This window comes from Heterodontus francisci, chromosome 9 (assembly GCF_036365525.1).
Source record: "Heterodontus francisci isolate sHetFra1 chromosome 9, sHetFra1.hap1, whole genome shotgun sequence".
Lineage (NCBI taxonomy): Eukaryota > Metazoa > Chordata > Chondrichthyes > Heterodontiformes > Heterodontidae > Heterodontus > Heterodontus francisci.
In genome coordinates this window covers 92700767-92726328 of record NC_090379.1, presented here as the reverse complement: position 1 = coordinate 92726328, position 25562 = coordinate 92700767, and the positions used below count along the sequence as shown (strand labels likewise).

General features: G+C 43.2%; 2 protein-coding genes across 10 annotated transcripts in view; both read right to left on the bottom strand.

Moving 5' to 3' along the window:
• Window positions 1-25562, bottom strand: part of LOC137373916 (serine/arginine-rich splicing factor 5-like) — a 394211-nt gene that overhangs the window by 218790 nt on the left and 149859 nt on the right. The gene's annotated exons all lie outside the window — the stretch shown is intronic.
• actn1 (actinin, alpha 1) overlaps window positions 1-25562 on the bottom strand; it is a 185772-nt gene that overhangs the window by 93132 nt on the left and 67078 nt on the right. For all 9 annotated transcript variants that reach the window (XM_068039497.1, XM_068039495.1, XM_068039498.1 and 6 more), the window contains exons 2-3: window positions 12455-12569; window positions 10529-10648 (exon numbers count right to left, since the gene is read on the bottom strand). In XM_068039497.1, coding sequence (XP_067895598.1) covers window positions 10529-10648; window positions 12455-12569 — 235 coding nt within the window. The remainder of the gene's footprint in view (window positions 1-10528; window positions 10649-12454; window positions 12570-25562) is intronic.

Below are 25562 nucleotides of genomic sequence, written 5' to 3'. Positions count from 1 at the left end.
GAGGACTAACAAGGCAAGGGAATATACTATGGGTGGTAGGACCCTAGGAAGTACAGAGGGTCAGAGGGACCTTGGTGTACTTGTCCATAGGTCACTGAAAGCAGCAGCACAGGTAGATAAGGTGGTTAGGAAGGCATATGGAACATTTGCCTTTATTAGCCGAGGCATGGAATATAAGAGCAGGGAGGTTATGATGGAGCTGTATGAAACGCTAGTTAAGCCACAGCTGGAGTACTGTGTACAGTTCTGGTCACCACATTATAGGAAGGATGTGATTGCAATGGAGAGGATGCAGAGGAAATTCACCAGGATGTCGCCTGGGCTGGAGCATTTCAGCTATGAAGAGAGACTGGATAAGGTAGGGTTGTTTTCCTTAGAACAGAGAAGGTTGAGGGGGGACCTGATTGAGATTTACAACATTATGAGGGGCATTGATAGGTTAAATAGGAAGAAACTTTTTCCCCTCGCGGAGGGTTCAATAACCAGAGGGCATAGGTTTAAAGTAAGGGGCAGGAGGTTTAGAGGGGATTTGAGGAAAACAATTTTCACCCAGAGGGTGGTTGGAATCTGGAACACACTGCCTGTAGGGGTGGTAGAGGCAGGAACCCTTACAACATTTAAGAAATATTTAGATGAGCACTTGAAACACCATAGCATAGAAGGCTATGGGTCAAGTGCTGGAAAACTGGATTAGAATAAATAGTTAGGTGCTTGATGGCTGGCACAGACACGATGGGCTGAAGGGCCTGTTTCTGTGCTGTATAACTCTATGACTGTAATTATGCATATGAGAAATAACAAGGGCCCTTGACCCCCTGCCAGCCATTAATAACTTCCTTACTGTAAGAGTCTCAAGTATAAACTTTATTAAAAACTCATGTCATTAACAGAAGGCAGGAAGGGATGGATCTCATCATAGATATGAGCTCATCTCCTGACATGCTCTTTCATCACCGTGTGCTTGAACCCATCTCCTGTTTCACCTTGTTTTGTGCTACAATTACAAACAGGAAGTTCTGATGGCACTTGGCAGGAAAAATTACATCCAATTTTCCAGCAGTGAAAAAGACCATTTGGCCCAACAGGTTTATAAAAACACAGAATATATAGATCACAGGAGGCCATTTGGCCCATCAGGTCTGTGCTGGCTAAAAGAGCTATCCGGCTGACTCCCACTTTTCAGCTCCAGCACCTCAAATGCATAGCCAAGCACTTTTTAAATGTAATGAGGGTTTCTGCCTCCACCACGCTTTCAGGCAGCGTGTTTCAGACCCCCATTACCCCCTGGGTGAAACAATTATCCCTCAACTTCCCTCTAATCCTTCTATCAATTACTTTAAATCTATGCTCCCTGGTTTATTGACTTCTCCACGAAGGGAAACTGGATCTTCCTGTCTAGTGTATTTTGTCCCTTCATAATTTTATACACCTCAATTAAATCTCCCAAGAAAGGTCCTCTGTTCAAAGAAAACAGCCCCGTTATATATCTAATAGCTGTCTATGCTTCATATGGTCCTCCTTCTACCTTAATCCATCTCCCTCTATTTAAATACTCTTTTATTCCTTTCTCCCTCATGTAATCATCTAGCTTCCCCTTAAAAGTGTCTATGCAATCCAGCTCAACTACCCCAAGCGGTAACAGGTTCCACATCTTACACACACTATACATAAAGAAGTTGCTCTTGAATTCCTTGCTATGGCCCCTTAGTTTTGGACTCCCCCACACTTAACGTGGTTAGTTGGGCATCACCTTCAAGAGTAAAGACCAATGCAAAGTATTCGTTTGGCATCTCTGCCATACATTGAGTCCTTTCTAAGCTGTCCTCAAGTATCTTTCAATGGCCTAATACAGTCACTGATGGTCCTCTGACTCTTAGAGGAGCTGGAACAGCTTTTCCCATTACAACCACAATTGTCTGCTATCCCCTTTACCAGAAGCCTTTTGGTTAATCAAATAGCTGCCTTAGTTTTCATTAACAGTTCACAACACTTACCTTTGTTTTACTGGTTCTTATGAACTATTAATTAATAAAAGCAAGATTTGTTCCTGTCTTATTTACTGGTATACAATTTGTGGAAAAAGTATCGACAGTATTTTACAGATGGCGGGGGAAATAGGCTCGTAAATCATCGGCTTTTAATCTGGGGTCCCTGAACTCTGGAGGAGCTGTGAGGAAATGCTGCATTTATTAGATTTCTGTGCTTCTCGTTATCAGCATAGTTATATCTATTGCTATACAACTAATCAGCTTTTTATGTAGAAGATAGGACTGCTACCCTCTGGGCAGCTGATAAGGAGCTATGAAAGGGCTTTCCCCCGGGAGTGAACCAATCTTTGCAGGGAGTTCCCCTGCTTAAAATTAAGTTTTAAAACCACTGAGCCACATTGACTTCAACAGAGTTGCAAGTGACTTAAAGGTGAGAGCAGATAGAGACAAGATTGTTACAAAACTAGGTTCTTTATAATAGAAGCTGACTGCATCTTTTAAACTGTGTATGAAAGCACCAGTTTTCACCTCAGTTTTCTCTTTGCCCCTCCCTCATTATCCTGCCCCTGAAAGCTTTGAAAGGGGTTACAGGTGACAAAAGCCCTGCAGTGTGTGTCCCAAGGTGACTATTACTGCCCCAAGAGCTGAGGCAAAACCCTGAGACAAAGGGTGTCTGACAATGCAACACAGCTACTCTTGATCCTTTACGCAGTCAATAGTATGTGTGCACTAGCCAACAGGGACTGAAGGATAGTAAAATCAGGAATGGTAACCCTGGCAGATGTTTCCACTCTCTGAAGCCAACTGTAGCACTCCATGCGCTGCGTGGGCTGGGATGAGGTCACTTGGCACAGACCTGGGATTGCAATTACACGGATGTCAATTAGGATTGAGATTTACTGCCTTCCTGACACCAAGGGCTGGATTTTGTGCAGGAGGCTGGGCTCCCCATGCCGGTCCGAAAAGGCGAGGGATCCCCATCTCTGCATTATTTCAGCACTGCCCCCCACCCAAGAGCGATCTTCCAGTCTTTTGGGGTGAAATATTAAGGATCCCTGTCCCTTTAAAGACTTAATAGGGATGGGGACCCTACCCCCAAAGCTGCCAGCCAATCAGAGGGCTGGCAGCGCTACTGGGAGCGGTGGCCACTGGCGGTACTGCAGAGGCCTCATACCCAGGCCCAGCATTGGAACCCCGGAACAGAGGTAAGTAAGTGAAGTGGGGTCGCCGGGGCCAGTCTGGTAGGCCCCAACAAAGGGGTGGAGGTTGGGTGTTCAATCCAGGGGGATGGGGGGTCTTGGGGGGGATGAATTGGTTCCAAGTGGGGGTCCTTCATGGGCCACAAATTGGAGGGACACCCCCCCCCCCCCAAAGGAGGTCCTTAATTGGCCATTAATAGGCCACTTACTGGCTTCAACTGGCCTCTGGGCAGGAAGGCAGTCATTGGCCTATCCCGCCCCCGGGAAGATCGGGCCTGGCACCCCAGCGTTGGGTTCCATGATGGCTGCTGCTGCTGCTCTGATTCTCCGCACCGCACCCCCCCCCCCACCCCCCAAACACTACGTCGGGCTGAGAACGAAACCCAGCCCCAAATGTGTAAGCTGGTATGCTAACACTTGCCAGCTGAACGAAGCTGGGAATTGTGAAGGGGTGCAAGCAACATGCAGAGTCTTCATCGAAATCATCTCAAGGCAACACATCACTGCTATCCCCATCCCATTTGAAAAAAACAGGTTTTGAGTAACCTTAACTGGAGCAGGTTCTATCATGTCACAAAAAACAATGAACAAATTAGTATTTTGCCTCAGGTTCAGTACATTTTCCTCTTTATATCCAAAGAAATGCACATTTTTTGTTCAAGGAAAAACTGCTATATTAAACTGAAGTGAAATAGCAGATAGAAGTCAGTGGGATTAATAGGACACATCTGGAGAGGATCTGAAGAACTACTGCACTGCACCACCTGGACTTAGTGTACTGCTCTTCAACTGACAGTGCACAATTCATTTAATAGCTGCTTAAGGAACAAGAGGTCAGCAGCTACTGCAACACACGACAAGCGACAATGTACTTGGAGACTTGTAACATGCAACGTGTTGAAAATAAGTTGGATCCACACAGCACTGATGTTCCATCATTTATGAACCAGCCGCTCAGTGGCAGCAACAGTGCAACATAAAGTGACATTTAATCACAGATTAAAGAAAAGAGGATAGATGACAGGGAGCGCAGTTCTGCAAGTGGGAAAGGAGGAATTATTTCATCCTGGCCACTCTACAGCTTCCTCTTTAAAATCTGCAGGAAGACAAGACAATGCTACTACGCATTACACTGAAGCACCAAAGTGCTGCAATATTGAGTAGAAACATATCACACACATTTCCACACACCCCCACTTCACGCAAGCCACTCAGGCAGGTTTCTCCTGCGATTCAATGAATGCAGACCAAGTGTTTCAATGGGCAGCTTATGAAGAGGAGACCTACCTCGATCACTCAGAGATTAGCAGAGCCCTGATATCATGGAGAGAATAGGATAACCAACCAGATTTAGAAGACTCTGTATGTACTTTATTTTTAGGCTGCAAGATGTTCCAGTTCAATGTAATGAATACTGCTAATCAATGCCACTATCCAGGTTAGGGTACATTCCTCCATCACACCTCATTATCAGCACAAGAGTACAGATATATACTGTAACGGAGTCATCCGACTGTCTCAGAGCCTCCTTTTCCTTACAAACTGTAGTCCTTCAACAATCCAAGTTCCAAACACCTTTTAACGCACGTTACAAAGCAAGACCGCACAGTACATCTAAAATAAAAACAAAATACTGTGGATGCTGGAAATCTGAAATAAAAACAAAGTGCTGGAAATACTCCTACTTTTCTCTCTCCACACATGCTGCCAGACCTGCTGAATATTTCCAGCACCTCCTGTTTTTATTACACACAGTAATACACACATCTTTATCTCTTCAACTCCCAACCTCTCTCAGAGCCTACTTCTCTTGAACCTTCCCTCTTACACTTAGCTGGCTGGGCCAAGTCTCCTGCCACTCTAGGTGTTCCCATTCCAGGTGCAATTATTCTTAAAGGGAAGGTTCTTCAAAGAGGTCATACCCTTCCTCTAGGATCAGAGCCCTAATCAGCCTGTGGCTGACATAACAGCCCTTAAACACCCTGCTACAATACACACACATGCACACCATGCTGTCTCTCTAAAATTGATTTCAGTCATTTTGTAATACGACTTATACCCACCCACCTGTGTGCACCCCACCCCCCCCATCTGCCCCACTAATCTCCCAACCTCTTCTTCATGCCACAATTGATTCTGAAACATTGTGAACTCAGGTGTCAGCCTTGGTTCAGTGGTAGCACTCTCACATCTGATTCAGAAGATCATGGATTCAGACACACAATCTAATGACACTCCACTGTAGCACTGAGGGTGCCCTGTATTGTCGGAGGTGTTGTCTTTCAGATACAATGTTAAACCGCGGTCCCATCTGCCCTCTCAGGTAGGTGTAAAGAATCCCATAGCATCTTTCAATAAAGAGCTGGTGGTCTCACCACCACTAAAGCAGATTACCTGGTCATTTAACTAATTTCTGCTGGTGGCATATTGCTGTGTGCAAATTGCCTGTTGCATTTCCCCTACATTGCAGAAGTGACTACACTTAAAAAGCACCTCAATGATGGTGAAGCAGTTTGTACCATCATAAAGGTTGTAAAAGAGAGAGAGAACAAATAGGAAAATAAGAGATAAAAGTAGATAAAAGGGATAGGAGGAGAGAAAAGGACTGCCTTTTCATGTAATCTTACTATAATTTTTTTTTTAAATTGGTTGTATTGTGAAACCAGTTACTTTCCTCACTTGCATTTTTCGGTAAATAAGGTCAATGTGAAGGGAAGAGAGAAATATTAATTTCTAACAATGAGGTAGTGAGATGGGGAGTTTGGGGGAGATAGACATAGAGAGATGGAGGAAGAGATGCAGTAAAACATAGGCACATCTGCAACCAGAAGCCCCCTTTTTAAAAAAGTAAAAAGCATGAAATTAAGCTAAGCCCTAAATGATTTCAATTTGGCTACAGACATGCTATTGCTCTCAAGTGATGAACTAAAACGGTGAGAGGAAGAGACATGGTCAGAAGAATGGAATAATATGAGATAGCTTTCATTATTGCCTGTACAACAGAAGTAGGAATAACTGACTTACACAAGAAAAAATTAAAATGAACTGCAATGGGATTACAAGATCAAAAAGGTCATTTCACCACTCCACATTAAGCAAGGAAAGCTTTCCAGATAAGTCTCAACACACAGAGAAAATATTTGTATTCACAGATCACTCAGGACTAATTCAAACAAGGCAGGAATTCTGAACTGCCTTGCAGTGCACACACACGCAGCACTACATTTCTCATTAAAGAAGTGCACAGAAAGAAATGACTGCTGCACGGAGTGCTTTTATATTTCTGATTTTTATGCTCTGTGTCAAACTTTGCTTGATAATGCTCGTGTAACACCTTAGGACATTTTACTACATTAAAAGGTGCGATATAAATGCAAATTGTTCTTGTTTTGAGGCGGGGGAGGGAGCCATGGTGACATCAAACCTACCTACTTTTGCTGTTGTCCTATCTCTATATATTGTGCAAGGCCACGTCGAAAAGAATGCTGAAAGGCAATTTAGAAAATGGAGACACATGAGCAGAACACTATAGTCGGTATTTTACCAGCTCACTGCAGTCGGGCTGGGAGGTGGGGTGGGTGGTAAAATGGCGGCAGAAAGCATCGGGAGGGAAGGCCAACATCTTCCTGCCACCACAGGATACTTCCAGAAGTGGGAGCAGCAGCGACTAAGCCGCTGCCGATCGGATGCGGGCGGTCAATTAATTGGTCTGTTGACAAGCATTTTTACAAACCCCGCCAGCATTTTACCAGCATTGGAACGGCCCCCAACTGGGGGTTGGGAGGAAGGCCTTTCCTTCTGGGCGCCTAATGGCCCACGGAGAGGCCCCCTGGCAGCAATGGCTGCCCCCGTGGCTCCGATACCGCTGCTGGAGGGTTCACTCCTTTGATCGCTAGGGGCCTGCCAACCTGGCCCCGGCACATTAAAAAACATTATTTCTGTCCCTTCGAGGGTGCCTCAATATGGAGGCACTCTTTCCTTCTCCCTGCAGCCTATCAAGTGGCGCTGCATAAACGACAGAGCCACCCGCCCTCTGACTGAGCCGGCATCTTGCCGTCCTCAACTGGGCAGTGGTCCTGGGGCAGCCTCTTAATTGGCCGCTGCTGGTAAAGTAGCCTCCTGGTGCAAGCTCGGGACGCACATTTTGTCCTGACATCAGGACTTCACTCTTGCCAGTAAAATTCCGGCTCAGGCCTCAGTTTCTCCAATTGGTCTTTTCTAACAGACACACAGGAGATGGAAGGTGCTGTATATTCCTCCTCTGCACATTGGTAATCTTGCCTCTGGGTTAACAGGTCTTGGTTTAAGCCACACCACAGGCCTTAAGGACTCGGGTCTAAGCTGACACTTCAGTGCAACACTGAGGGAGTACTACATTGTCAGAACTGTTGTCTTTCAGATGGGACACAAAGCCAAGGCCCCTTTATCCGTTCAGGTGGATGTAAAAGATTTGCCGCCGTTTTTCAAAGAAAAGTGGAGGAGTTTTTCCGGCGTCCTGATCAACTTTAATGCCTCAACTAACATTACAAAAACACAATATCATGTCATTTATCTCAGTGTTGCTCATGGTATCGTAACGGCACAAATGGACTGCCATATATGGCACATAAAGATTCCATTTTAAAAATACTTCATTGGAGGTAAGGTGCATTAGACCATCCTGAAGATAGGAGAGGTGCTATATAAATGCAACTTGATTCTTCCTTCATCAAAAGACTTCTGCAGTTTGTAGAAAAGGTATCAGCTTTGGCTCAATAGAAGCACCTTTGCTTCTGAAGGTTGTAGGTTTCTGTTAGACAAGGATATTAAGGGTTACAAAACCAAGACCAGCAGATGGAGTTAAGGTGCAAAACAGCCATGATCTAATTGAATGGCAGCATAGGATCAAGGGGCTGAATAGCCTGCTCCTATGTTCCCAAGACCCACTCCAGAGACCTCAGTCCATAACCTAGGCTGACACTTCAAATGCAGTACTGAAGGAGTGTTGTACTGTCAGATGAAACATTAAACCAAGGTGCAGTCAGCCTTTGCAGATAGATGTAAATGATTCCATGGCACTATTGAAAGAAGACAGGGGATTTACCCCCAGGATCCTGGCCAATATTTATCTTTCAACTAACACCACTAAAAATTGATTTCCTGGTCATGATCTCATTGTTGTTTGTGGGAGCTTGCTGTGCGCACATTGGCTGTTGCATTTCCTCCAACAGTGACTACACTTCAAAAGTACTTCATTGGCTGTAAAGCACTTATGGGTGTTGGGAGGTCATGAATGGCACTATATAAATGAATAATGTTTGCTTCTTTAAAATAAAGCAAGTGTGCCAGGAATAGGGCTCTCAGCCCACCCAGTGCATCAGCCATATGAATCATGCTGTTTAGCCTTGAGCAGGCTGCTATTTTGAAGCAACTCGGCATGTTTACAAAGCAGCCCAGGCAATTCCTTGTACTGGTGACAGATTGGAAGACACCGAAATAAAATGGGATTCCCCACTGCTGGAGGAACACGGATCAGTAGGTCCATTCATAATTGTGCCACGGACAGTGAAGGACCCATTTGTTGGGAGCAAACAACACTCTGGTTATTTGAACAGCTGGCTACAATTGTGGCATGATTGCTACGAGGCAACCAGGTGTAAGAGAGGTAGCAGCAGTACCAGCCAAATCAGTATCAGTGGAATGTGATAATCACATGAGACACCCTCCAGTGTGAATAGATACCACAGCCTGGAACAGAGATTCCCTCACTCAGCAAGACTCCCCCCAGCATGGATAGATACCACAGCCTGGAACAGAGGATCCCTCATTCAGCGAGACAGGCTCCAGCATAGATAGATACCACATCCCATAGAACAGAGATTCCCTCACTCACTGAGGCACCCTCCAGTGTGGATAGATACCACACACCATAGAAGAGAGGTTCCCTCACTCTCTTGTGAAGCACACAATTCCAAAGCCTCAGGAGTTATTATTCGACACAAATGTTTTGAAATGGTTACAAGATGTTACAACAGTGTAGACGTCAATGAATCAATTTTTCCTATTTCTTCATGATGTTGTTATTATGTTATAAATAATACAAAAAAGAAAAACGTATGTCAGTGGAAAGCACCCATTGTTGGAGAGATTGATCAAATTCTAAAATCCAGGATTGATCAGATCCAAACTAATAGACCTATGGGTTTGTGTACTTTCTCCTGACACTTGGAAAGCAAACAGATCTTGTCTGACATCCACCCAGACAATATCCCAACAAGCATGTAAAAGGCTCCTGTGTATAGGACTAACAATGCTGCCAGGGTTATCTCCCAGACCTTTTTGCCAATAAGGCAATTATTACAATAACAGTGTTTAAGGTAGAGGAGTAGATTTAGATTTTTTAGATTTTAGATTTAGAGATACAGCACTGAAACAGGCCCTTCGGCCCACCGAGTCTGTGCCGACCATTAACCACCCATTTATACTAATCCTACATTAATCCTATATTCCGACCACATCCTCACCTGTCCCTATATTCCCCTACCACCTACCTATACTAGGGGCAATTTATAATGGCCAATTTACCTGTCAACCTGCAAGTCTTTTGGCTGTGGGAGGAAACCGGAGCACCCGGATGAAACCCACGCAGACATAGGGAGAACTTGCAAACTCCACACAGGCAGTACCCAGAATTGAACCCGGGTCGTTGGAGCTGTGAGGCTGCGGTGCTAATCACTGCGCCGCTGTGCCACCCAGTACAGTGTATGGTAACAGAATGTTAAAGGTCATACACATTACACAGGCAAAATGGTCACTCTGGCTCAAATCATACCCACTTATAATTTATTGTGAGAGATGACATGCTAGTGAGGGAGAGAGAGAGAGAGAGAGAGAATGTGAGACAGAGAGAGTCACATGTGTCTGTGCCACTGGAATGATTAAATGTGTCTAAATGAAGCAGGCTAGGCTACCGTCCATGCTGTAGTTTCTCATGGGTCTAAACTCTCCTGCTGGGAGTCAGGTGAGGGTTGAAGTGAACTGGCACAATGATTGTAGTTGCCATGGAATGCAAACTAAACAAGTGTCAGTATAAAAGCTGCTTCATTCTTCCTGTCTGAACCTGTTGTTAGTTAAACCAAGGTTTGACAGTACCAGGATAATGGAAAATATTTCCTCTTTCGAGCCAGTGATAGGACCATGACAAGCACTCCACTGCCTGGGATGACAGAGTTTTATTCAGCACAGTGATCACATGATTACAGCACCTGTAAGCATGGCCCCTCTGTAATTTGATATAGCTATAGAAATCTCTGATGTGGCGACAGAAATCAGGATAGACTGCTCTGTTCTTCATGTTCCTACCTTCAGCACCAATGGAAACAAGTTTAACACCCTTGCTGGCGATAAAATCCAGGGCTTTGTTGACATTCGAAATTTTATGTACACGCATCTTCCCCCTCTCTGGTTTGGGCAAACGTTCACCTGTTAATGGAAAATAAATATATTGTAATAATGAAATAATTTCCATCAGGCTAACTAAATGGTTAAACTCCTCTCCCCCACCCTTATTCTTCCTGGAGAATCTGGTACACCCAGGAGCATGATACAAGCGATGAACACTTCCAGAACATAAAACGTCTAGTTATAGATTCCATATGTTAGCATGAAGCAGGTTTGCATGGGGCTAGGAAACATGTTCTTCACTCTCCTCCTGCCTTCTTCCCTACCTGTCCCTCTCCCCCCTCCACCGCCACCCCTGAACCCTCAACTCAAACCAATAAAGGGAAAACTTGACTTGTTTTCACCCAACTGCTAAATGAGGTGTGATTAGAGATCCAAAAACAGATGGACCAAGTCCATCAAGGGCAACAATGGAGAGGCAGATGCACTAAAGCATCAGCACCACCTCTGATGTAAATAGATCGAATGCCTGACCTTTCACAACCTCACAGGCTGGACTTCCAGCTGGTTAGCTGTCTCCTAACGTATCAAGCATAAGTTAAAAGGAGGTGACCTCCGTAACCTTGCAGTCATCTAAAACTTTGCTGCCCGTGTTCTAACTCAGACCAAAGCCCATTGACTCACCACCCTTGTGCTCACTGACCTACACTGGTTCCCAGATAAGCAATGCCCTTGATTTTAAAATTCTCATCCTCCTTTTCAAACCTCTCCATAGCCTCATTCCTTCCGATTTCTGTAATCTGCTCCATTCCTACAATCTTCAGATCTGCACTCCTCTAATTCTGGCCTCGAGCACCTGTGATTTTAATTGTTCCGCCATTGGCAGCTGCCAAGGCCCTAAAGCTCTTGAATTCCCTCCCTACCTCTCCTTCCTCCTTCAAGACGCTCCTTAAAACCTAGATCTTCGACCAGGTTTTTAGTCATCTGGCCTAATATCTCTATGTGGCTTGGTGTCAAATCTTGTTTCATAACACTGTCAAACACCTCAGAACATTTTACTACGTTAAAGTTGTTATATAAATACAAGTTGTTGCTGTTTTAAAAGTAAATAACATTGAATATTGAATAAAACAGTATGTTTTATCAAAGATACTCCCTACCTGACCTATGTTTATACCACTGGATGTCATTATATAATCTGAAATTTCACTCTTAATTCACTAACCTCCACTCAGATCCCAAAGTGACTTTTTCCTCTTGACGTTTCTTACATGCCAACTGATGCCCTCTCTGAGGAAGTTCATCATACTTGGAGTAACACGAGTGAAAAACACTCCAACTCCCCAAAGCCCACAAGCAGCTGCTCCTACTTTAAACAACATCTCATCAGGATACTGCACATCAACTGCCTGAAAACAGTCCAGTTACTGAATATAGATAGCTGAGCTGCAGTGAGGATACCTGGAAGCTCTTGTAATTTCAGGATGCTAGTACACTGGATTTAGCCATGGGTGACAGAGGAGATCATAAAACAGGGCACTCAAGTTAAAAATTAGAACACATATATTGACTGAATAGCAACAAACAACAAAAGCACTCCAGAATTTCGTCAAGCTACGGTAGAAGCCAATCATCTTTTTTTTGACAAGAAGGCATCAATACCTGATTGCTTGACTCAATGCCATTATAAACTCAAACAGCAGTCTCAGAAGTGCTCAAAGAGGCACGAAGGCATGGTGAACATGCTGCAGCTCCTTCACTGTCAGTGCATGCTTCTGTCAGCACCTGGAATAGTTTAGCCTGTGCATCTTGATTGATTTGCATATAGATCTATGCATAGGTATGAACACAGACAAACACTTAACAATGAACAATAAACAAACCTACCAGAAATAACCTCCAAGAGAAGCATGAGTTTGAGGCCATCACGAAAATCCTCCTCGATGCTCTCAATCTGTGTGCCTGCCTTGCGAAGATGAGAGTTACACCAGGCTGTGAAAGTCTGTAAATATAATAGCAAACTCGAATTAGGAAGAAATATTGTAGAGAGGAGAGAGAGAGAGAGACACACACACACACACACAGACAGACTTGTATTAAGTGGCTTCGACATTGAAGAATGATAGGTGAGAATTGCATTCTGTAATATTGATGTTTTTTTAAAAAAAGTGACATTTGCTCAATTTTTTGACAACTAGTCTCGATTTGCCATTTGGGGATTTTTTCATTACCTTTCTTTACATTTTAAAACTTCTTTCTCCCAGGAGTAGATTATCTAAAAACCATTGCAGTCAGGTCTAGTTTTAGAGGTAACAACAACTTGTTCTTACAGCTACTCTTAGTTCAAAGTCAAATAATTGAAATTGTCTGATAATTTTCATTCTTCGTGCTGAATTCCCATATTACTTAATTCAAATTATTGGATAGTTCACAGGTTTTTAAGCACAAAACATGACCAAATTATCAGGAGTAGAATTATTTGGCTCAGTGTCAACTTTTGTCCAATTTTGCTTCTGCAAAACACCTGGGAATGTTTGAGAAACATAGGAAATAGGAGCAAGAGTAGGCCGTTTGGCCCTTCAAGCCTGCTCCACCATTCATTATGATCATGGCTGATCATCCAACTCAGTAACCTTTTCGTGCTTTTGCCCCATACTCTTTGATCCCTTTAGACCCAAGAGCTATATCTAACTCCTTTTTGAAAACATTCAATGTTTTGGCCTCAAATGCTTTCTGTGGTAGCGAATTCCACAGGCTCACCACTCTCTGGGTGAAGAAATGTTTCCTCATCTCAGTCCTGAAAGGTTTACCCCGTATCCTTAGACTGTGACCCCTGGTTCTGGACTCCCCCACCATCAGGAACATTCTTCCTGCATCTACCCTGTCAAGTCCTGTTAGAATTTTATAGGTTTCTAAGAGATCCCCACTCACTCTTCTGAACTCCAGCGAATATAATCCTAACCAACTCAATCTCTCCTCATATATCAGTCCCACCATCCCAGGAATCAGTCTGGTAAACCTTTGCTGCACTCCCTCTATAGCAAGAACATCCTTCCTCAGATAAGGAGAACAAAACTGTACACAATATTCCAGGTGTGGCCTCACCAAGGCCCTGTGTAATTGCAGCAAGACATCCCTGCTTCTGTACTCGAATCCTCTCGCTATGAAGACCAACATACCATTTGCCTTTATTACCGCCTGTTATACCTGCATGCTTACCTTCAGCGACTGGTGTACGAGAACACCCAGGTCTCGCTGCATATTCCCCTCTCAGTTTATAGCAGTTCAGATAATAATCTGCCTTCCTGTTTTTGCTACCAGAGTGGATAACCGCATATTTATCCACATTATACAGCATCTGCCATGCATTAGCCCACTCACTCAACTTACCCTCCCACCCAGTTTTGTGTCATCTGCAAATTTGGAGATATTACATTTAGTTCCCTCATCTAAATCATTAATGTATATTGTGAATAGCTGGGGTCCTAGCACCGATCCCTGCAGTACCCCACTAGTCACTGCCTGCCATTTGAAAAAACAGCCATTTATCTCTACTCTTTGTTTCCTGTCTGCCAACCAATTTTCTATCCATCACAATACACGACCCCCAATCCCATGTGCTTTAATTTTACATGCTAATCTCTTATGTGGGACTTTGTCGAAAGCCTTCTGAAAGTCCAAATAAACCTCATCCACTGGCTCCTCCTCATCAACTCTACTCGTTACATCCTCGAAGAATTCTAGATTTGTCAAGCATGATTTCCCTTTCGTAAATCCATGCTGACTCTGTGCGATTCTACCACTGTTCTCCAAGTGCTCTGCTATAAAATCTTTGATAATGGACTCTAGAATTTTCCCCACTACCAACGTCATGCTTACTGGTCTACAATTCCCTGCTTTCTCTCTATCTCCCTTCTTAATTAGTGGGGTTACATTAGCTACCCTCCAATCTGTAGGAACTGTTCCAGTCTATAGAATCTTGGAAGATGACCACCAATGCATCCACTATTTCTAGGGCCACTTCCTTAAGTACTCTGGGATGGAGATTATCAGGCCCTGGGGATTTATCAGCCTTCACTCCCATCAATTTCCCCAACACCATTTCTCTACTAATACTGATTTCCTTCAGTTCCTCACTCTCACTAAGCCCTGTGTTCCCCAACATTTCTGGTATGATATATTTGTGTCCTCCTTTGTGAAGACAGAACCAAAGTATGCATTTAGTTTTAGTTTAGTTTAGTTTAGAGATACAGCACTGAAACAGGTCCTTCGGCCCACCGAGTCTGTGCCGACCATCAACCACCCATTTATACTAATCCTACACTAATCCCATATTCCTACCACATCCCCACCTGTCCCTATATTTCCCTACCACCTACCTATACTAGGGACAATTTATAATGGCCAATTTACCTACCAACCTGCAAGTCTTTTGGCTTGTGGGAGGAAACCGGAGCATCCGGAGAAAACCCACGCAGACACAGGGAGAACTTGCAAACTCCACACAGGCAGTACCCAGAATTGAACCCGGGTCACTGCAGCTGTGAGGCTGCAGTGCTAACCACTGCGCCGCCCAGTTGGTCAGCCATTTCTTTGTTCCCCATAATAAAATCCCCTGTTTCTGACTGTAAGGGACCTACATTTGTCTTCACCAATCTTTTTCTCTTCAGATACCTATAGAAACTTTTACAGTCAGTTTTTATGTTCCCTGCAAGCTTGCTCTCGTACAGTATTTTCCCCTTCTTAATCAATCCCTTGGTTCTCCTTTGCTGAATTCTAAACTGCTCCCAATCCTCAGGTCTGTTGTTTTTCCTGGCAAATGTATATGCCTCTTCCTTGGATCTAATGCGATCTCTAATTTCCCTTGTAAGCCATGGTTTGGCTATCTTTCCCGTTTTACTTTTGCGCCAAAGAGGGATAAACAATTGTTACAGTTCATCCATGCACTCTTTAAATGTTTGCCATAGCCTATCCACCGTCATCCCTTTAAGTAACGTTTCCCAATCCGTCATGGCCAACTCGTGCCTCATACCTTTGCAGTTTCCTTTACTAAGATTCAGGATCCTTGTCTCAGAATCAACTACGTCACTCTCCAACTTGATGAAGAATTCCATCATATTATGGTCGCTCATCCCCAAGAGGTCTTGCACCACTAGATTGTCAATTATTCCTCTCTCATTACACAATACCCAGTCTAGGATGGCCTGTTCTCTAGTTGGTTCCTCAACGTATTGGTCCAGAAAACCATCCCGTATACACTCCAAGAATTCCTCCTCTACGGTATTGTGACTAATTTGATTTGTCCAATCTATATGCAGATTAAAATCACCCATATTTACAGATGTTCCTTTATCGCTTGCATCTCTAATTTCCTGTTTAATGCCATTCCCAACATCACCACTACAGTTTGGGGGTCTATATACAACCCCTACTAACGTTTTTTGCCCCTTAGTGTTTCTCAGCTCTACCCATACAGATTCCACATTGTCACAGCTAATATCTTTCCTTTCTATTGTGTTACTTTCCTCTTTAACCAGCAATGTAACTCCATCGCTTTTTGCCTGTCCTTCCTCAATACTGAATATCCCTGGATTTTCATTTCCCATCCCTGGTCACCTTGCAGCCATGTCTCCGTAATCCTGACTATATCATACCAGTTTACATCTATTTGTGCGATTAATTCCTATGTTTTAGGTACCATATACATGCAAGTTGTTGTTGTAGACTACATAAGCACCTTTACTGCAAGGAATGCCCCAAAGCACTTCAGCTGCATTGGAGCTTTGGATGAAGTGTAAACTCTCACGTGTAGAAGCCAAGAGACCAGCAATTACAGTATTAGAGTAATTGGGTTCAGAGGTGATAAAGATGTGAACAGTTGTTTCAGTGGCAGTGGGGATGAGGTAAGGACAGAAGCAGGCACTGTTGCAGAGATGGAAATATGTGGTTTTGGTGGTAGCTGGAACCTACAGTTGGAAGCTAAACTCAGGATCAAATTAAACCCAAAGGTTGTGCACCATCTGCATCCATCTAAGTAAGGTGCCAGGGAGACATCACTGGGGGCTAAGATTTGAGTCCTTTTGCAGCAAGTTAATTGTGTGGCTTCCATCACGTCAATTGCAAATTGAAGGAAGGTCTTATATGCCCAGGAACTTGATGTAGCCCAGCCAGTTGGACAGCGCTGTTTGATCAAAGGGTCATGGTGACAGCAGAGAGTTAGACTTGAATGTCATCAGCACACATCACAGAAGGTAACTTGCCGATGAGGAAAAGAAAGGGCACAAGGATTGACAGTTGGGGCACACCCTTGGTGTGCATGGGGCTTGTAGACAACTACACCCCACCAATCAACATCCCAGCAATCGGATAGGTTTTCCTCACCACCTCAATTTAAAGACCAGTGTCATAGGCTTCTCTTGATTGAACTAGCGACATTCTACTTTTATTACGAGATCCTGAATTTCTAACCATGTCCATCTTATCTTGAAACAGGCAAACAAGTTGCATGATCTACAATATACAGAAAAGGACTGCTAATCCCTATAATGAGGACCACTGATATATCTTAACTGAATAAATTAATTTCACTGTTATTACAGAGGATTGCAGGTTTTTTTTTTATAAAAAGGCATGTTTTGAATCATATTCCAGGATTCTGCCCATCTTTTTGTGGAAACTAAAACTTCACGGCCTTTATCATATTTCAAAGCAGGAGTCGTTTCAGTGCAACTTTCTTAAGCAGCTGGCGATTCTTCTTAACTTGCTAATGAGCAGCCTGCTTTCCTTCAAGGGAAGGCCTACTTTATTGTTCAAGTAAATATTCTATTCCAATGTCTCAGTACAGCACCCTTCCACAATCTCTCTATCTTCAGGCATACAAAATACAAGAATGTAACTATTAGAGAAAGTCAGTCAGTCAATTCTTAACCATATATAGAGGAGGGGTTCATGTACCAAAACATATCTGTTTCTCATTTCCTCGTCATTACTCTATTTCTTTGTAATAAAAAAGGAGTATCCATCCACTGACAGAAAGCCAGGCCCGATAATAAAACTGCAATGTCAATATAAGTTGATTTTCCAGAAAGTGATCCAATAGGTTTTATCTTTCAGGACAAAGTGGCTACATTATCGAAGTCTCTCAGCTGTTGAAAGCTTTTAGCACACACCACTTTCTGTTATCTGTTTAGAATACTGCTGGTCATCAACTTCCTCTTCATATTTGTAAGGCACAAAATGTGGCACAGGGACCAGTAAATTGCATTCAATGAATAGGCTCACTATCGTTAACTCCTTAGTAACTCAACTATGAGCAAGCTTCATAATTCCCTTGATATAGGTTTGTAAGAAACATCTAGAAAATAGATGCTTGCTCGTAACAATTTTTTTCTTTTTATATGGTTTTATTACCACTTGCTAATTTTTTTCTCCTCACGAGACATTTCTGGATCTTGTTCCGGTTGCCATTTGGTACCTGTCAGAAGGCTATTCGGCTGCAGAGTCATTACTTCTAACACCAATATCCATAAACGTACACTTTATCAGTAAAGGATACTGGATATTAGCCAGCATGGAGAATCCTGATCTATTCCCCCATCCAAACCTGGGAGCACTGAATTCAATTGTTGAGACAAGTAACTCCTTTATAATTGTCAGTATTAAATGTCAGGGAACTCCTCTTTGCTGACGGTGTTGCATTAAATCCCACACAGAAGAGCATCTGCAGAGACTCATCGACAGGATTGCGGCTGCCTGCAACGAATTTGGCCTAACCATCAGCCTCAAGAAAACGAACATCATGGGATAGGACGTCAGAAATGCTCCATCCATCAATATTGGCGACCACGTTCTGGAAGTAGTTCAAGAGTTCACCTACCTAGGCTCAACTATCACCGGTAACCTGTCTCTCGATGCAGAAATCAACAAGCGCATGGGAAAGGCGTCCGCTGCTGTGTCCAGACTTGCCAAGAGGGTGTGGGAAAATGGCGCACTGACACGGAACACAAAAGTCCGAGTATATCAAGCCTGTGTCCTCAGTACCTTGCTCTACGGCAGCGAGGCCTGGACAACGTATGTCAGCCGAGAGCGACATCTCAATTCATTCCATCTTCGCTGCCTCCGGAGAATCCTTGGCATCAGGTGGCAGGACCGTATCTCCAATGCCGAAGTCCTCGAGGCGGCCAACATCCCCAGCATATACACGCTACTGAGCCAGCCGGGCTTGAGATGGCTTGGCCATGTGAGCTGCATGGAAGATGGCAGGATCCCCAAGGACACATTGTACAGCAAGTTCGTCACTAGTATCAGACCCACTGACCGTCCATGTCTCCACTTTAAAGACGTCTGCAAATGCAAAATGAAGTCCTGTGACATTGACCACAAGTCGTGGGAGTCAGCTGCCAGCGATCGCCAGAGCTGGCGGACACCCATAAAGGTGGGGCTAAAGTGTGGCGAGTCAAAGAGACTTAGCAGTTGGCAGGAAAAAAGACAGAAGTGCAAGGAGAGAACCAACTGTGTAACAGCCCCGACAACCAATTTTATCTGCAGCGCTTGTGGAAGAGTCTGTCACTCTAGAATTGGCCTTTATAGCCATTCCAGGCACTGCTTCACAAACCACTGACCACCTCCAGGCGCTTACCCATTGTCTCCCGAGACAAGGAGGCCAAAGAAGAAGATTAAAGCTACCAGAGACAAAGGTAGCAAAATAACGTATACAACAACTTGCATTTATGTAGCACCGTAACTGAAGAAAACATCCCAAGGCATTTTACTGGAGCAACAAGAAATAAATATGGACAGTGAGTCACATAAGGAAATATTAATCCAGATGACCAAAAGCCTGGTCAACGAGGTAGGTTTTAATGGGCGTGTTGAAGGAGGAAAGAGAGATAGAGGTGGAGAGATTTAGGGAGGGAATTCTAGAGCTTAGGACCTAGGCAGCTGAAGGTACGACCACCAATGGTGGAGCGATTAAAATCGGGAATGCTCAAGAGGCCAGAATTGGCGGAACACAGATATCTCAAAGGGTTGTAGGGCTGAAGATGATTACAGAGATAGAGAGGGGCAAGGCCATGGAGAGATTTGAAAACAAGGATGAACATTTTAAAAGAGAGGCATTGCTTTACTGGAAGCCAATGGAGGCCAGTGAGCACAGGGAAGATGGGTGAGCAGGACATGGTGTGAGTTAGAACGTGGACAGCAAAGTTTTGAATGACCTCAAGTTTGCAGAGGTAGAACGAGAAACCAGCCAGAGTGGATTGGAATAGTCAAGTCTAGAAGTGAGAGAGGCATGGATGAGGGTTTCAGCAGATGAACTGAGGCAAGGGCAGACTCAGGCAATGTTACGGAGGTGGAAGTAAATGGTCTTAGGGATGATGCGCTTATGTAATAGGAAGCTCATCTAAGGTCAAATATAACACCAAGGTTGCAAACAGTCTGGTTCAGCCTCAGACAGCTGCCAGAGAGAGGGATGAAGTCAGTGTCTAGGAAACAGCTTTTGTGATGAGTACCAAAGACAATGGCTTCGGTCTTTCCAATATTTAATTGGAGGAAATTTCTGCTCATCCACTACTGGAGGTCAGACATCAGTCTGACAACTTAGAGGCAAAGGTGGGGTTGAGAGAGGTGGTGAGGAAAAGCTGGATATTGACAATGCACATATAGAAATTAACGCCCTGATTTCAGATGTGGAAATCTGGAACTTGCTCTCCCCAAAGGCTGTGGATGTTGGGTTAATTGAAATTTTCAAGACAGAGATCGATAAGAATTTTGTTAGATAATGGTTAAAAGTTAAAGAGATATGGAACAAAAGTGAATAAATGGAATTTAGATCAGCCATGACCTAATTGAATGGCTGAACAGGCCTGAGTGGCTGAATGGCCTCCTTCTGTACTGTGCTATTCTACAATTCTCTGAAAGGTCTTTTCCACAGGATGTTCATTTTCACACATATATGTTATTAGTCGTAACCTACCATTAACAGGAAGTCTGGTTAGCTTGCAGATGTGAAATACCTAGTGGTTTGTTACATCAGGAATAGCCCAAAAAAAAGACTTTTTAAACACTAAACTGTAACATAACTGAAGTGTGACAAAGGAACTATAATAGGGAGGTTACATTTAAGGACTGGAACATGCTCAACTGGAACTGCAAACTGTACAAATCAAGGCTCTAAATTATATTAATGCTTAAAGCTTGAATCACACATTTTAAAAACGCCACACAAAACACTAGATTTTAATGAGTGATGAAGTGATCTTTTTACTTTTGAAACTCAAAATTATAGCACTTGGTGCCATTAACCTGCAAGGTGAAAATTGAACAAACCCATGGCTGTCGAGAGCTACGCAGCTGAATGCTGAGACACTGGAGTTGGAATACAACACAGAGACAATGGGATCAAAATACAGATCTTCAGAAAATAATACACAATTTTTTTGCCAAATCACAGAGTAGAGTTAAGGTCAAAGAGCAGGAAGTAAATCTCATGGACAAGATGAGCATGCGGGGAGACAGGAAAGAAGCTAGTAAAAGAATGCAGATTTGAGGTGCAATAAAGGCAGCTCAGCAGACAATGCTGATTTTAGTGACAAAGTGGCCATGAGCTTCTCGTACTTGTTGCAAATGAAGGTGCAGAGGCAGAGGGTTAAGGAGACAATTGCCAACGGTTATCATAGATGGTGAGGGATATAAGGAACTTCTCAGATGGCTTGGTCTCAGACTGTGGGAGGAAAGATGCCACAGGAGATGGCACGGTGACAGGGCAGCCATGAATATGGGTAGCAGAGTTATATGGAGGGAAAGGTTTTGATAATGGGGCTATGGCAATGAAATCAGAGAGAGAACAAAGAGACGCAAGGTAAAGATTGAAATCATCCAGGGTGAGAAGTCACTCAGTGCAATGGCTGCGGGAGGATAGCAAAGGATAAACTTCAGGGAGAAACTTGTTTTGGGACTTGGTGGAGGGCTGTAGTGAATGAGGGCTTTATAGGAGAGGCAATACATTGAGAGTTTGTGACTGTCTAGGGAGACTTTGATCCTGATGGAATATACCCTTCAAGTAGCCAGGTCTACTTCTTAATTTCCAATGGCACCTGTACAAATCTGCACCAAATTTGTGTGGCTGATTAGATTTTTCAAAATGAAGTCAGGAGTTGAAAAGATTTGCAGTTGAAATAGAAACTTGGACTCGAACGTACATTTCCAATAGAGCTGTAGGAGGGAGAGATTTCAAAAGCTCAGGTTTGACTTGAGACTAATGGAAAACTCTTATCACTGGCCTGTGCAGGGCAGACCAAGGCCAATCCAGAAAGATTATACAAACAGAATTCTGTGACTAAAACAGGGCACAATTAACACGAGCCTGAATATGTCAAACGCAGCTGGAATCTGCAGAGTACTTTTTTGATATGGGGCATCACTGGTAAGGCCTGCATTTATTGCCTATCCTTAGTTGCCCTGTAAAGTGCTTGAGGGTCAACCAGGGCTCAGTTGGTAGCACTCTTGCCTCTGACTCAGAAGGTTGTGGGCGGACTTGAGCACAAAAATCAAGGCTGATACTCCAGTGCAGTACTGAGAGTGCGCTGTACTGTTGGAGGTGCCATCTGCCCTGAGATGGACATAAAAGATTTCATGGCACTATTTTGAAGAAGCGCAAGGGAATTTCCCTGCTGTCCTGGCCAATATTTATCCCTCAAGCAACATCATAAAAAAACAAACAAATTACCTGGTCATTATCGCATTACTGTTTGTGGGAGCTTGCTGTGCACAAACTGGCTGCCACATTCCCTATGTTACAACAGTGACTACACTTCAAAAATACTTCACTGGCTGTAAAGCGCTTTGGGATGTCCGGCGCTCATGAAACATGCTGTTTAAAAACAAGTCTGTCTTTCTTTTCTAAAGGTTGCTCACATTGCTGTGCAAACATGCATTATCCAGCCAGCTTCCTGTGGGCCCAGCTGGCTCTGCCAATAGTTGAAATGCACTCTGCCCTGAGAAGCAAAGTCACACCTGAGGAGCATAGGTCAGATCCCCAAGAAAACTGTCATCCGTGCTGAAATTAAAATCTCTCACATTGGGTACATTTCCAAATTCACTGTGGCTCCTGAACTTGTTTTGTGCCAGCGTGATTTAGTTGAATTGACAGGATTCTGTAGGAAACACTCAAACATTATATTTGGAAATCATGCAGTTTACTCCTCAGAAGTCCATACAATTTTTTTTTTTAAACAAAAGACCATGCACAAAAAAATCTCTGCAAATCTCACAATACCAGCGTGCAAATAATCGCCTACATGTTTCAAACAGCAGCATTGATAGGAAATCATCAGGAATCTTGAGGGGCTAGAGGAAGAAGCCTTCAGGTTAAAAAAAAGGAACTAAAATATTCACTGCCTCATTTAATTCTGTACCACATAACTGAATTGTCTAAAAATGCTTCGCACAACAAGCATTAGGTTATCAAGAGTGATGTCGGTCAGCTCCATGCAATGATGACACCACCCTTTCTGGTGCATCAGAATCAGCTCTGAATAGCTGTCAAGCACCACACTTAAACTCCTCATTCAGGGCAGAATCTGAACCCTCAGAGCCCACTTATACAACAGTAGGGTCATGAAGAAGGAGCTTAGCTTCACACCAACACTGTAGTTATAAAGATCAGTTTTCCAAGTGCTTGCCCAAGTGTGGGTGTTGCCCATTATTGCTTTGAGTGTGCACTTAACAGGTGAGGTACCTTGGCACAGGCCTGGAGTTAGAAACTCTACCTCAGAATGTAAATGCAGTCTGACATTGGAGTCTGACACTCTGCGGGAGGGAGTCTCACTTCACTCCATTTCAGATTCAGCTCTGGCTGAACAACCGATTTCCACTACAAATGCTTTAGTGTTCAAACTACAGAACCTTAGTGATAATGATCCCTTAATTTCATTTCTCTCTTTAAACTCCAACCTCCCTTTTCAATATTCAGGAAATAAGCTACAGTACAAAATTAGAACCAAATATTCTGATGTTACCAAGGATGAAGGAATTCTATTAGGAGAGGTTGGAAAAGTTAGGACTGTTCTCCTTGGAGCAGGGATGATTAAGAGGGTGACCTAATAGAGGTTTTCAAGATGATGAGAGATTTTGAGTGTAAATCGAGAAAAACTATTCCTTCTGGCAAGTGGGTCAATAACCAGAGGTCACAGATTTAAAGCCACTGGCATAAGATCTGGAGAGGAGATGAGGAGAATTTTTCACTCCAGAGTGGTCAGGATCTGGAACAGTTTTCCTAAAGAGGTGGTGGAAGCTGATTCCATTAATAATTTTAAAAGGGAGTTAGACAGATACTTGAGGATGAGAAATTCATCATATGGACAAAACGTAGGGGTGTGGGACTCAACAGGACTGTTCTTTCAAAGATCCAGCACAGGCACAATGGCTGAATTGCCTCCTTCTGTGCTGTAGGTTTCTATGACTATCTTCAGCAACATAACAGGTTAAAGAATTTACTAAGACTTGAGCATTAGCTCCACTCCAGAGCTGCACCAAGCGTCTAATGAGGCGTTTGGGGAGTTCATCAGATAAACTAACAAGATTTGTAGTTGCAAAAAGCAATACAGGATCATTAAGCTTTTGGGCTGATTGAGCATCTGGGCTGCAAACCAAAAAGACATTGGGAAGACACAATAAAATACACCTCAACACTATATCCTGTACAATTAAGTAGATATGGATACATGTATACTGTCACTTCACTGAAAGGTTTTGCAGCTAAAGCAAAGATACAGCATCAAACTGAAGTCAAGACTTGACCTGACCCTAGAGAAAAGTAATTGGAGACTCTCAACAAAAGTAGTCTCGCATCATTTGGGTTCGACACTGCATGAAGTAGAACTCCAGGATAATGTTAAACTGGAATTAAGAAGCGCTCAGAGGGCTCATTTTAAAACCACTTGGAGTTCATCTTAAATGAACATGCCTGCTCTTAACAATCCTCACTATATACTTTAAAAATTTAACCACTGGGAGAGAGGCAAGTCTGCACATTTGTGCAACCAGACGTGTGTGGAGCTCTCAGCTGCGCACAGGAACTGCGAGTTTCAGTCAACAAGTGTACTACCTGGCTGGAGGCCATACGGAGTTCAAAATGGCTGCAGTGTAACTGCATCAGTACCAGACTTCTCCAGCTAATTCTCTAGCTGCTGTCATGGGTAAATCAATGAAGAAACTGCTGCAGAGGATGTGAACAGGCTAGGGATGGATGGGAGCAAGTGGGGAATCAACCATTTCTTTAGCAATGTGAAATTTCTGCCTTAGCTGCATACCAGTCCTCACAAATTCGCCAAAGCAAGATTCTGGTTATTGCCAGCATGTAAAAATGTTAGAAATGTTGTCAAACCCATGCAACTCTTTAATAAATTGTCCAGCTGGCTTCAGTTATTCTTGCTTCTCTTGTTTTCACAATTCCTTTCACATATTTAAATTTTGGGTTCATTGTATTCAGCACAATTTTGAAAAAGCATATTCTGCTTAACTCAAATTTGGTGATGAATAAAATCTTTTAGCACCACGAATTCAGACTTTGCTGTGTTGCTTATACTGAAATTCAATTGACTGGATGCTTGACATTTTTTCTGCACAAGAAACAAGTAAACAGTCATTCTATTAAAAATCAAAGTTAGGACTTGTGCTTTTGGTTGCCTTGGGCGACAATATAAATTCAGTTAGAATAAAGAGCAGATTTAGAGATAAACAAAACAAACATCATGCTCATAAAATCTCCAGAAATGGTCTTTGAATCCTTATCTGAAAGTAAGCGGAGGTGAGCAACAAATTGAATCTACAGTATCTAGATTGTTTCAGTCAGAGCTAGAGAACGGACAGCGTCACTGGACCAAAATTTACTGTAGAAATACCATTCAGGCCAACAGTGCTCACTGTTAATTATGCACAAATCAGACAACAACTTCACATAAACACAGATGTGCAGTTAAATACGGAAATCCAGATG